We start from the raw sequence: 11,772 nt of genomic DNA, 5'->3' as shown, positions 1-11,772 counted from the left end.
CATTCATGCAGTGAACTGTTTGAAATTTGAGAAATCTAATGGAACTACATCCCTTCACATGTTATTCGGTCCATTTAGAGAATCGTTGGATAGCAAGGACTCGTCAAAAGGCTTTCAGCCTTTAGCCGACTCAAAAACCCTAGCTAAATATAGATTTTTTAAACTTCTACTTTCACTTCCAAAATGTTGAAAGCAAGGCTCTGATTGGCTATCGGAAGGGTTGTCAGAACGAGTCTATCGATAGCACGTCTTCAGATCCAAAGCATAGCATTAATTGGAGATGTACTTTAGTCAGATTGTACTGTAACTGGTCTCTCTTCCCTAAATTCAATCATGGACAGAAAGTACAATAAGAAGTACATGTACATAATTATACTTCCAATAAATTTATTATTACATGATTTTTTTGTGCATAAATAAAGTATGTACATTATGATAGACATAATAGACAGACACACAGAATCAACCAATCAGAATGAGGGACACATGTATAAATGGCCAATTAAAACAGTTGTTTTATCTAACTACATATCACAGACAAGTGCTTAAATGCACCATGCTAAAAGAAAATAAAAACGAGATAACAACATATACAAGTTTTTTAGTCCATCTGAAATAAATTTAGAGCCAGATCAATTTGCTAGAACCATTCCAAATAATTTGGAAGTAATATGAGCATATTCGATTGTTTCGGTAAAATGAAATCTGGCACATCTAATTTAAATGTAACTATGCTCTGCAACCTATTAAACTGCAAGCATGTAAAAACAAGTAAATCGAGCCCCGATTATTGATACGAATAAAAAAAACATGGAATACCAATGAAATTAAGTCCATCTGTAAATTATTAGTAATTTCATGGCAAGATATTTTCCTCCGAGGTACTATAATTTTAAATCACAGATCCTTGGTAAAGTCGAATTTATCATCACATAAATTGACTGCTTACTTTGTCATTAAAATCAATGATGATATAAAGTTTCAGAGTTATATGTTTCCAAACATAAATTTCCTATGCATAATGAAGACAAACAAAATGACAACAAAATTCTATCCTCAACAAGTCACATCTTCAACTACTAAATCCTTGCCAAAAAATATGGGATGTGTAATTTTTAATCTCCAGTATGCTTTGACGGGATAACCAAAAAATGCCTGTCAGAGATTACTCGGTGTGTAATTTATAACCATCGGTATGCTTTGACAGTATAACCAAAATAAAATGCCCTTCAGAGGTAACTGGGTGTGTATTTTATACCCCCTTTGAAGGGATGACCCCAAAAAACAATGGAATCATCTACTGACCACAGTCACTCATGCTTTTATGTTTGATGGCAACAGGCTACTGTTGATTAAGTTATTTTTAGTCTCAAGGTCATTGTGACCTTGATGGTGACCTTTCACCTACTGATACCTAGTAACCATCAAATTTTACCATTGACTGTATGACATAGCACTCTCTAGTTATTGATCAGAAACATACCAAGAATGAGCAAAACAATATCCCCCATCCCCCTCTTCTTTAAAAAGGTGGGAGGGGGAGGGGCACAAAAATTTTAAATATATTTGGTACCAAGGGCATAAAGTGGTCCAATTAAAAAATTCTATGTGCAGAACAGACTTATAAAAAGAAAACTCCCAGTCTTGAAAGGAATGATATAAACAGAAAAAAGATGTAGGACCATTCAGAAAGTAAATGATACAGATCTATACACATGTAACTATCAAAACAGTGGTACAGAACTAATGGCTGGAAATAAATAATATCAGATGTATATTATACAATCATAATTCAGTTTAACCAATTAAATAGTCAGTGAAAAAAGTGAATGCCATCATTTCAAAACATAGATAGGTTAAATGCATTTTCAAATGTAATATAATTTTGCAGCACTTCCAACATTCATCATTAAATTGAACACCTGTCCATAATTTGAAATAGGTCAAATGTAATTCATAAACAGTTTGTTTTCGACATGTATAAAAGTTAATCAAAGGGGACTTAATTTTCCAGGTTTTGTAGTTACATCAATACACAATATTAGACCCCAATAAAAAATTTAATTTCATTTATTTCATTGATAACTGATACACTGAACATCCACAAATGTGACCCAACAAAATGCCTCTTTAGGTCAAAAGCACAAATTTTTTCTCCCAACGAAATGAATTCATAGTAATCTTGGTAACTAGCTTTTTCTCCATGAATACATGTTATGTCCAATAAAAAATGCATTATATCATTACTAGTTCCTCTCAAGTAATCAATAATTTACTTTTACACTTTTTTTTATTATACCAAAATATTAAGTACATACATTTGACTATAATAATTTTGGAAATGCTTTTTTTATTATTGAATATCACAGTTTTTTAAATAGGCCTCTATCAACTGCAAACTTTCAAATATAAAATCATCAGTTTAAATAGCACAATAAAACAATATGCAATTATAAACTGGTTAACACTTTTATGGTCGCTGAAAATTTACATGGTAAACTAAATTCCTGGCATTGAGTAACATTTTATCACGCTATTTCCAACTTAAGTCGTCTTTTCGAAGAGTCGATTGCAATTTTTTCATGTCCTTTAAAACATTAAGAGATATTTCTCGGGCACTAGTTGGTCTAATCTGTACCACACCCGATCCTCCCCCTCTAGGTTTTATCGTAGTCGTAACCTCTACCTCTCCATTATAGCGAGGAGAAGGACTGGCCCTTATACATCCTGCGTGTGCAGACTTTGGTCGTGGAGTAGAAATTTCGTCACTATCTATTTTCCTAGATTTCTTCTTCTTTTTACTTGCTACCTGAAAACCAGAAAGGAAACTTAATAGAATATTGTGTGGGAATGTATATATTTCATACCCTAAAATAAATGCCTCTTGGGCCAAATAAAGACGCACAATTTAAAAAAAGAAGTCTTTTTAAATTTCTTTAATGAATACCACTATAAATCAAAATTCTTATGAATAGATTTTGACAACTTGTTACTTAAAACATTAAAATTCACTCACAAAATATTATTATTATTATTATTATACCAGATTTATATAGCGCCCTTTTCATGATCAATTTCACGTTCAAAGGCGCTTTACATAGTTCAATTGCAGCCACACAGGGCGCATAATTCATCCTCTACTAGTACAGACACAGAGCGATCTGGCCAGAGGGACAGAGTGAGACAAAGCCCCCACGACAGAGAGATCAGAAATCAGATACAGGCTTATCCGGCTAACTTAGCCTAGCTCGTTGCGAATAGACAGCCTGGTTCTTTAACGTGCCCAGTGTATAGCACTGATACACGCAAGGATTGCCTGGGTTCCTGACCAGTACACCTCTAGTTGGGTGGGAAACACTTAAAAACGTTTCTGAAAATTCCCGAGTAGCTGCCGGGGATCGAACCCCCGACCTCAGGATTGGAAGGCCAGTGTGCAAACCACTGAGCTATCCGTCCAATATATCTATATTTTTTGTTTATAGGAAGTAAGGTTGATGGTGGAGGGGGGTGGGGGTGGCAAATTTCCTGTTACTCTTAATTTATAAAGATTCCCCCCTAATTATAACACATAATAGAAAACTTGCAATCAGCAACAGAAATATTGCAATACCTTTTCTTGATGTTTTCTTATTTTGGAAATTTGTAAACTTTTGGCTTCCATTCTTGAAACTAAGGCATCTAGCTCCCTCTCCAGGTCTTCTCGCACACGAGGGTCCGACGTTTCACTTATCTCCTTTGAAAACTCTTGATGTTCACTACAACATGAAAGAATTCAATTTTTATGTTGCTGCTGATTCAGGTCACATGAACACAATTTAGATTGTATGGCAACTTTTTTTAGCTTTTCATAGTAGAGGAAGACCTGAGGTGCCCTTTAGCCAATGTTTCAGGCATGGACAAGAAACTGGGTAGAACACTGACCTTCCTTGAGCCAGCTAGATGGCTTCCTCACATGAAGACTTCTGCACTCCATGCAAGGTTTAAACCAACTGTGGTGAGTGACAAGTGATTTGAAGTCAACGACCTTAACTGCTCTGCCATAGAGGCCCCGAAAATTTCAAATCCACTTGAAGAAAGTATATATCAACAACAATAAGTTCAAGATGACAGCCTTCAGGAAACTGATTCTTTTTGGCATATTTTATGTGATGCATACTTTGTTTTAGCTTAAAACACTGCCGTGGATAAAATCAGATATCCTGCATTTCTACCTTACAAGCTCATCAGGGAACAAAACTTAACAATCTTGTATGTTTGCTTTGCTAGGAACAGTTCTAGATCAAATGACAACTTTTCACCATCAACGTTGGAAGCAGACCACAGGTGCCTCTCTGAAAATTACTTCAGGCGCAAGTGGACACCTGGCAAGAACCACAGACCTTCTGCAACCTTACTAGCTTCCTCACATGGAAGTATTCTTTATAACAAACAGGTTTCAAAACAATAGGCGCAAGTAATTCAAAGTCAGTAATATTGAAGCTGTAACAATTTTATCAAAGAATTTTAATCACAGAAGTTTATATATACGGAACTAAAAGACAATTTGAAAACTTAGATCAAAAGCTCATTAATGAACTTACAAACTCATCTGATGGAATTCATCTTGGAGCTGCAGGAGTATTTCAGCGAGGTCGGTCTCTGTGGATGGGGTGCTAGTACCCGAGGAGGTCGGACTGGTCTGTTGGCACGTGCTGACCGGGTACGAGGCGTGAGAACAGAGTGCCATGTTGTGGTTCTTCATGAGGGAAAATACCCGCTGTACATTGGCACCAACAGCATGACTTGGGCCTGTGTTCTAGAACAAATTTATGCATAACTACAGATTACTTCTATGCTGACTGACATATGATAATTATAAAGAAAAAGCTTACACTTGTTTTAAACAAGACATTCTCATTCTAGATTATTTTCAAACAAAACAATACTATTTTAACTTCAGGTCAAAAACATCCACTTCCTTTTTCATTGGATAACAAGCTGCTTAGCACAAGGTTTTCTAGTTATAACCCCTGTTAAGCATAAACTTTTTTTCAGAATAAACAATAGTCAGTCAATTTTTATTTTTAGAAAGAAAAATCGAACAACTGACTTTTTAGCTTTAACAACGTAACAGGCCATCCTTAGATAATTTCTTTTTCATAAACAGAAGCATCGACTTTCCAGAAACTGGACAACTTCCTTACAGTGATGGACTTGACGCTAGACTTAAAACATAAGCTTTGTGGGAAAAATATCTGCCTGAAATGCTGTGAGCCCAGACAGAAAAAAAAGTTTCCAAAAGAAAACCATATTCTAAACAATATTTTTACCTTTCCGGCTACAAATGGAATGTCTGCAAGATTTAATCTGTAATGTTTGGAAGGATCTGGTTTGTGACTGTGCCCAGTTCTCTTGCTCACTACTTTCTTCTTCTTCTTCACTGGACGCTTGCTTTTCTGTTGACTTTTACATTCTACTACCTCATCAGCCTCCCGCAGGATCCTGTTTGCTTTCTGGACTGACTCAATCTGTAAACCAGTCAAAATATCTTTGTAATTATGCGGTCAAATCAGTAAAGCAGTCAAAACCTCTGTGTAATTATACTGTAAAATTAGCTAACCTGTCAAAATATCTTTGCAGTTATGCTGTCAAATCAGTAAACCAGTCAAAATATCTTTGTAATTATACTGTAAAATTTACTCTGGCAATTGCATAAACCTAATTTCTTTTAAAATACAGTTCTAAGAACATGTCATGCCAAATATGCAAATGTGTACTGTGAAATCATTTAATATTTCAGGGGAAAAAATTTTGTGGTTTAAGTCAAAATGAATATTTTATAGAGATATAGATTCCTGGATTTCAAGTAAGTATGAAATGAATGGGATTTTAATTTTTCATTAGGATAACATATTGTAAATTGACTAAATAATAAAATCCATGAAAATTAGTCTCCCATGAATATTAATGATTTCACGGTATTCAACAAATACTACTTCATTTCTCATCTAACACCTGATCTAAACGTCTTGGTTTCAAGTTTTATTTAATTCGCAGACTAAAATGTAATGCTATTGACTCGTTGAAGAAACATACATTTAAAGTGCCAATGTAATAAGTTTTTATTTGTTAATTAAGAAAAAGCTGATGTGCATAAAAAGGAAGGATTGCATGGTGACGTAACTTTTGCATATCGAGAAAACCAATGAACTGTGAACTTTCCTGCCGGACAAAATGATTTCACAGTAGGTCCTCAAAGGTGCCTGAACCCTGGCAATGTGATGGAACCTTTGTAAACTGACATATTCTATCAAGAGATATAACTCTTGTAAAGTGACATACAGTAAAGACTGTCTACAGTGACCAACCTTTGAAGAATTTCAAAAAGGTCATTGTAGAGAGGGGGTCTCTATACACAATCTGACTAGGAGAGGTCTTGGCTTAAGGCAAATATCACATGTTCTTCAATTATGACTCTGAAGTCAGCCTTTTGAGCTTTAAAACCATGAATTCCTAATCGTGAAGCAAATTCCAAAGCTTTATTCTGCAGGAGAGGACCTGTTACCAGAATACGCTGTGACACAGCTTTTTTAAACAAATCATTTATATTTTCATTCCGTGTACAACCCCCAACGTCTCTTTGTTTCAAGTAGAATATTCATCTCAACCTCTTTGAACACCTTCGATTTTTGTTTGCGCAGGTTCTGTATCTGCGTTATGCCGATGCCAAGCGATTCTGCCATTTCTTATGCAGGCATCCCCTTGTCTAAAAGTCCAATTTCACTTAACTTTTCCTCAAGCATTAGATTTTTTTTTGTTTGGATGCCATATTACATTCATGTACGCTAATGACTCAGCCGATCGATATTTTTTCAGTCTGGTTCACTTTATTTTCATTGATGAGGGTGACGCAGTTATCACGCTCTGTGATTTGTACTTAAGAAGCTTTATAAAGATTCGAAGTCATGGTTCAGGGCAAAAAAATCATGGTCGCTGTACGCATCAGACATGGGGGCGCTAGAAACAAGCCAATTTTAATGTAAAATGCATCGGGAGGAAATAAAAAGGTTGTTGTAGACAGAAAGTCGCTGAAAGCGAAGGGTCGCTAAGGCAGTCTTTACTGTACTCTAACAAGGGGCATAACGCTTGCAAAGTTATATAAATTACTCTTGCAATATGACCCAATTCATGATTTTTACCTCTGCTGCCTTTTCTACAATCAGTTTACGATGGTGTCTTTCTTCGCCGAGTTTCTCTTCTAACTCACGTATTTTACTCTGTGCAAGGAAAAAAAGAAAACAAAACGTGATATTAGACATCATTCAAAATCTAATATTAGTATTCAACTACCACAAAAGTGCAAGCACACAAACATTCTTTTCTATCTAACATGCAAGGTATTCATATCTGGTGTCTAATTTTAAAATCTGGGCAAGTTCGAGGAATTTAGATGCAAAACATGTACCATACTTTCTCAACTTACAGCAAATATTTTAAGATTATTTGATTAGTAAAGAAAAATATGCATACCATAAATAGAGGATATTACACGAGCTTCTTTCATATTGAATTTATCTAACAAGTTAAATAAAATAATAAATGTGAGACTCTGCCAGCCAGAGCATTTTATCAATTTCATTCAACTTTTATTATAAATTCAATGTGGAAAAACACAAATGTAGATTTTTCTAATATTCTTTTATCACATGTTAGTTTTTCCTGCCGAAACATCAAAATTTCTTCTTTCTTTACCTATCATAGACAAAGCAAATTTGACCAACATCTGCTATACATAAAACAACACCAACATCGAAGCTTTATTATAGAAGTGTAATACCAAAGTTATGTAATGGCATCATTTCACTCCCAAGACACCAAACATGTGATGAAATCATTTAATGTAATTGGCAAGAAATTTCATGCTTTTGGCTAAAACAACTTTTATGTGAGAATCTGAGTTTGTGGATTTCCACTTTTGAACATAAAATGAATAGAAATCATACTAAGTTCTTAAGTTTGTTAAGATTAAATTTTTCAAATTCCATAAAAATTTTGTCCCTCATGAATATCAATGATTTTACAGTATTAACTTAAGAAATCATTCCACAAAAGAATGTGTGCATAGTTTGTGATGCAAAGCTGATTTGTTTTAGTACATACGCATATGAGCCATGCCATGAGAAAACCAACATAGTGGGTTTGCGACCAGCATGGATCAAGACCAGCCTGCGCATCCGCGCAGTCTGGTCAGGATCCATGCTGTTCGCTTTTAAAGCCTACTGCAATTAGAGAAACCGTTAGCGAACAGCATGGATCCTGACCATACTGCGCGGATGCGCAGGCTGGTATAGATCCATGCTGGTCGCAAAGCCACTATGTTGGTTTTCCCATGGCACGGCTCATATACACAATCATTATATAAATGATAAAAATTTGTTCTTTAGCTTCAGTTAATATAAAATAATGCTGTTAACTAATAAACATCTAACGTGACCCTACACATTGAAATAATGACATCACAAATTCTTTTAATGATGTCACAATCAAAAGTCATACCCATTCTAAATTTTACACATTCTTATGGGAAAATATTGAGATCTCTGGCCCTACTGTAAATAAATGTAGATTAAAAAGATGTTTGTAATAATGTGCCTTATGCGACTTTGTAATTCAGATCCCATTTATTTCATTGCTATTTTTATATTAATAGTGCTCACTATAAAATAATAAATGGCCATGAATTTTATTTCATTTCATTGATCCAAAACTGTTGGAAAAATAATCAATCTTAAATATTCACTGGGGGCCTATTTCATGCATCATTTGTAGTAGGAATAACCTTTCAAATCAAACTCAAATGAAAAACTAGAATTCTCATACATCTTAACCTTTAAAATTTAAAATTAATGAGATCCCCCATCGGAATACCTGTTTTGGTTATAACATCAATTTTATGCTAAAGAAATTTTATAATTTCATAGTAAAGGAAAATACATGCATTCTCAAAAAAAAAAAATACTGGGAAATCTCTCAAAAATATATTTAGATAAGAAAAGACCTGCAGTCTGAAAATGTTAACTTCCTGTTGTCATTTATCTCTTGTTATGGCTGACCAGTTAAATAAGAACTATATATTCAATTTAATAATTCTTACATATTTCCTTTAATATGCCTTTCAGTCATTCAAGACTTTGAAAGATACATTTTGAACTATGGAATAATGAAAATTATCTGTTTCAGTAGAATCTCTATCCTTTGTTTGTAATAATAGGACTATCTTTTCATTTTTTTTCCATGGAAAAGGTTAGAAACAGGTCCTTTGTTGCATTTTCAGAATGACACAGGTGGGAATTATAGAGTGAGGACATATGGGTAGAAATGTTTCTTTTTTGTGGTACATGGGGTGTGGGCAGGTTAATGTCACAACAACACAATTGGTAGCAAGAAACTTCAGGTGCCCTTTGGCTATTATTTCTGACACAGTCTTGTACCTGTGTAGAACCACCAACTTTTCATTAGCCAGCTAGATGATTTTCTCACAAAAAAGAATTTTACACCCCAAGCAAGACTTTTAACCCAAAGCAGAGAAAGTCAAGTGTTTCAAAGCCTTAACATTAACCACTCAGCCATAGAGGCCCCCAAAAATGTTTCAAACAAGCCTATAACATTTAACATAAAGGTTTCTTTTGACATACACAAATACATTAACTATAGTCTGAAAAACCTTGAATTTTTCTCAAATAAGAAGATTAACAGATTATTACTTCACTCTCTATGGGAAGCGTCTTAATTCCTACCACATAATCTATTTATTTTCTACAAGTTTTAGCAAGATTATAAAGTAAAATTCTGCTTTATCAATTAATGCTAAATATCTTGACAAACATTATTTATTCTATTAAATACAAGCATTAAAATCCTTAGTGTGTTTTCTATTTACGCAATCAGTCACTTATCAGTTTAGGTCTATAGACTGACCATTGAGTCCTGTGTAAACACGACAGCCAATTGTCGTGTTTATTTACACATCAGTTATAAATGTTTACACATCACCCTATGTCAACATAGCTCATTTATGGTCAAAATTCCTGTTCAAACATCATACTTCAAAAATCTGGGAAGAACATCTTAGTTGTGTATTGATTAAGTACCATAAATGTTGACAAGAAAAATTACTAACAGGCAGTAAAAGTTGAAAGTGATCAATTACATTTGAGCAATACTTCTGCATTTTTCTATGGAATTCATTCACTTTGTTTAATGCTTTTTTAAGTAAACAGTGTGCAAGGTTCTATCCAGCATGGTTCCTGATACAATTCTCAAACACCTGACCACATTTCTAAAATAGCCACCTGTAACTCCTAAACACCAGACTGTAATTTCAGATGGACTTTGGGCAAGATAAAACAAATGTCAGCTGACAGACAGAGATGGTGTTCCTCACTGAAGGCCTTATGTACTCCCCAGCATGAAGGGGATTATAGTAGCAAGTAACTCTGTTGATGACTGTCTATAAATTTAAAAACAAATCCTGATGATTTCTAATATTACTCAAATGCTCAGGGAATTCCAATGAATCTTTAAATCTTCTGTGTACCTTGAATGCTTTTGCACAACAACATCTTCCAGCTATCATTTAAACTGTTTCAAACTGCAGAAATAATGTTGTACACAAAGCATCTTTGACAGCATCCAATTAACACGGTGAAACTCACTTCAACACAAAACAACTTGGTAAGATATCAAGCCTTCCTTTAGTTATGTTCTCAAGGTAATAAAACATTATTAAACCTCTGTTTTAGTAAAGTATCTATAAAATAAAACAACTTAAGGCTTTTGTATTTAATTTTATCACTTTATCAAAATTAACAGCAATTTCATCAAAACAGAAAGTTTAATATTTCTAAATGAAAACAAAAGTTAACAGCTTAAACTTTTAATATAAAAAAACACACATTCTCAACTTGAGAACATTACTGAAGATGGGCCTCCAATCTTAAGCTATATAAAATAAAAATACATACCTCAGCGAGCGATTGGTTAGCTGTGAGTTTTATGTGCTCTCTTTCGAGATCAGCTATTTTCCTGAGGTTGTTTTGAAAGCCGGAAGAATGTTCTACCGGAGGTTCCGAAATTTCCTCCAGTTCTGCAGACTTCTTAAAGGCCTCTATTCGGTCTCTCTCAGAATTTGAGACAACCATGTTTTTCATATATTCAAGCTGTTTCTCAAGCAAATTACATCTGGTCTCCGCCGCCGACAACTGTGATTCTAATTCTGCAATTAAGGTATGAAATATTTACAAAATGTACAAACATTTGCTCACATCCATACATATATATCACAAATAATGTAAATTACATTTCCCAAAAATATTCTTCTATTGTTTAAAATTCAACCATGAAAAACAAAGTATTCTTGTGTGCGATGACATGTACATCAAAAGCAGCACTAATGAGAGTAATGGGAAGCTGTTGACAACTGGTTAAAGCAAAAGTCACTGAACCATGAGGTTGTGGGTTTAAGATTTTGAGTCACACATGCTTCTTCTCATATGATACCTGTGCTGGTTTTTTCACTTCCTTAACATTTCAGCATGTTATGCATACCTTCATAATAGATATCCAGATATGAATAAGGACTGAAAAATCCTCGACTACCTTCAAAGTAAGCTCGAATCACTTTGCATATTGTGTAAACATTTATTTTCATTGGTGTTAAATTTCGTGGTTTATGTGATAATGATTTCTTCCTTAACCTTTAGCATGCTAGATAAATTGTCGTCTGTTGGAAAT

The 11,772-nt window shown here is 34.3% G+C and overlaps 1 protein-coding gene across 7 annotated transcripts in view; it reads right to left on the bottom strand.

Annotated features, from left to right (window-relative positions):
- Positions 1-363: 363 nt before the first annotated feature.
- Positions 364-11,772, bottom strand: part of LOC123551549 (centrosomal protein of 57 kDa-like) — a 50,796-nt gene continuing 39,387 nt past the window's right edge. For all 7 annotated transcript variants that reach the window (XM_045340571.2, XM_053541040.1, XM_045340576.2 and 4 more), the window contains 6 exons: positions 11,004-11,254; positions 7,179-7,256; positions 5,310-5,507; positions 4,581-4,795; positions 3,611-3,755; positions 364-2,809 (listed from right to left, as the gene is read on the bottom strand). In XM_045340571.2, coding sequence (XP_045196506.2) covers positions 2,534-2,809; positions 3,611-3,755; positions 4,581-4,795; positions 5,310-5,507; positions 7,179-7,256; positions 11,004-11,254 — 1,163 coding nt within the window. In that variant the 3' untranslated portion in view covers positions 364-2,533. The remainder of the gene's footprint in view (positions 2,810-3,610; positions 3,756-4,580; positions 4,796-5,309; positions 5,508-7,178; positions 7,257-11,003; positions 11,255-11,772) is intronic.

Source organism: Mercenaria mercenaria, chromosome 4 (assembly GCF_021730395.1).
Source record: "Mercenaria mercenaria strain notata chromosome 4, MADL_Memer_1, whole genome shotgun sequence".
NCBI classification, from domain to species: domain Eukaryota; kingdom Metazoa; phylum Mollusca; class Bivalvia; order Venerida; family Veneridae; genus Mercenaria; species Mercenaria mercenaria.
This window is presented reverse-complemented; position numbering and strand designations above follow the sequence as displayed.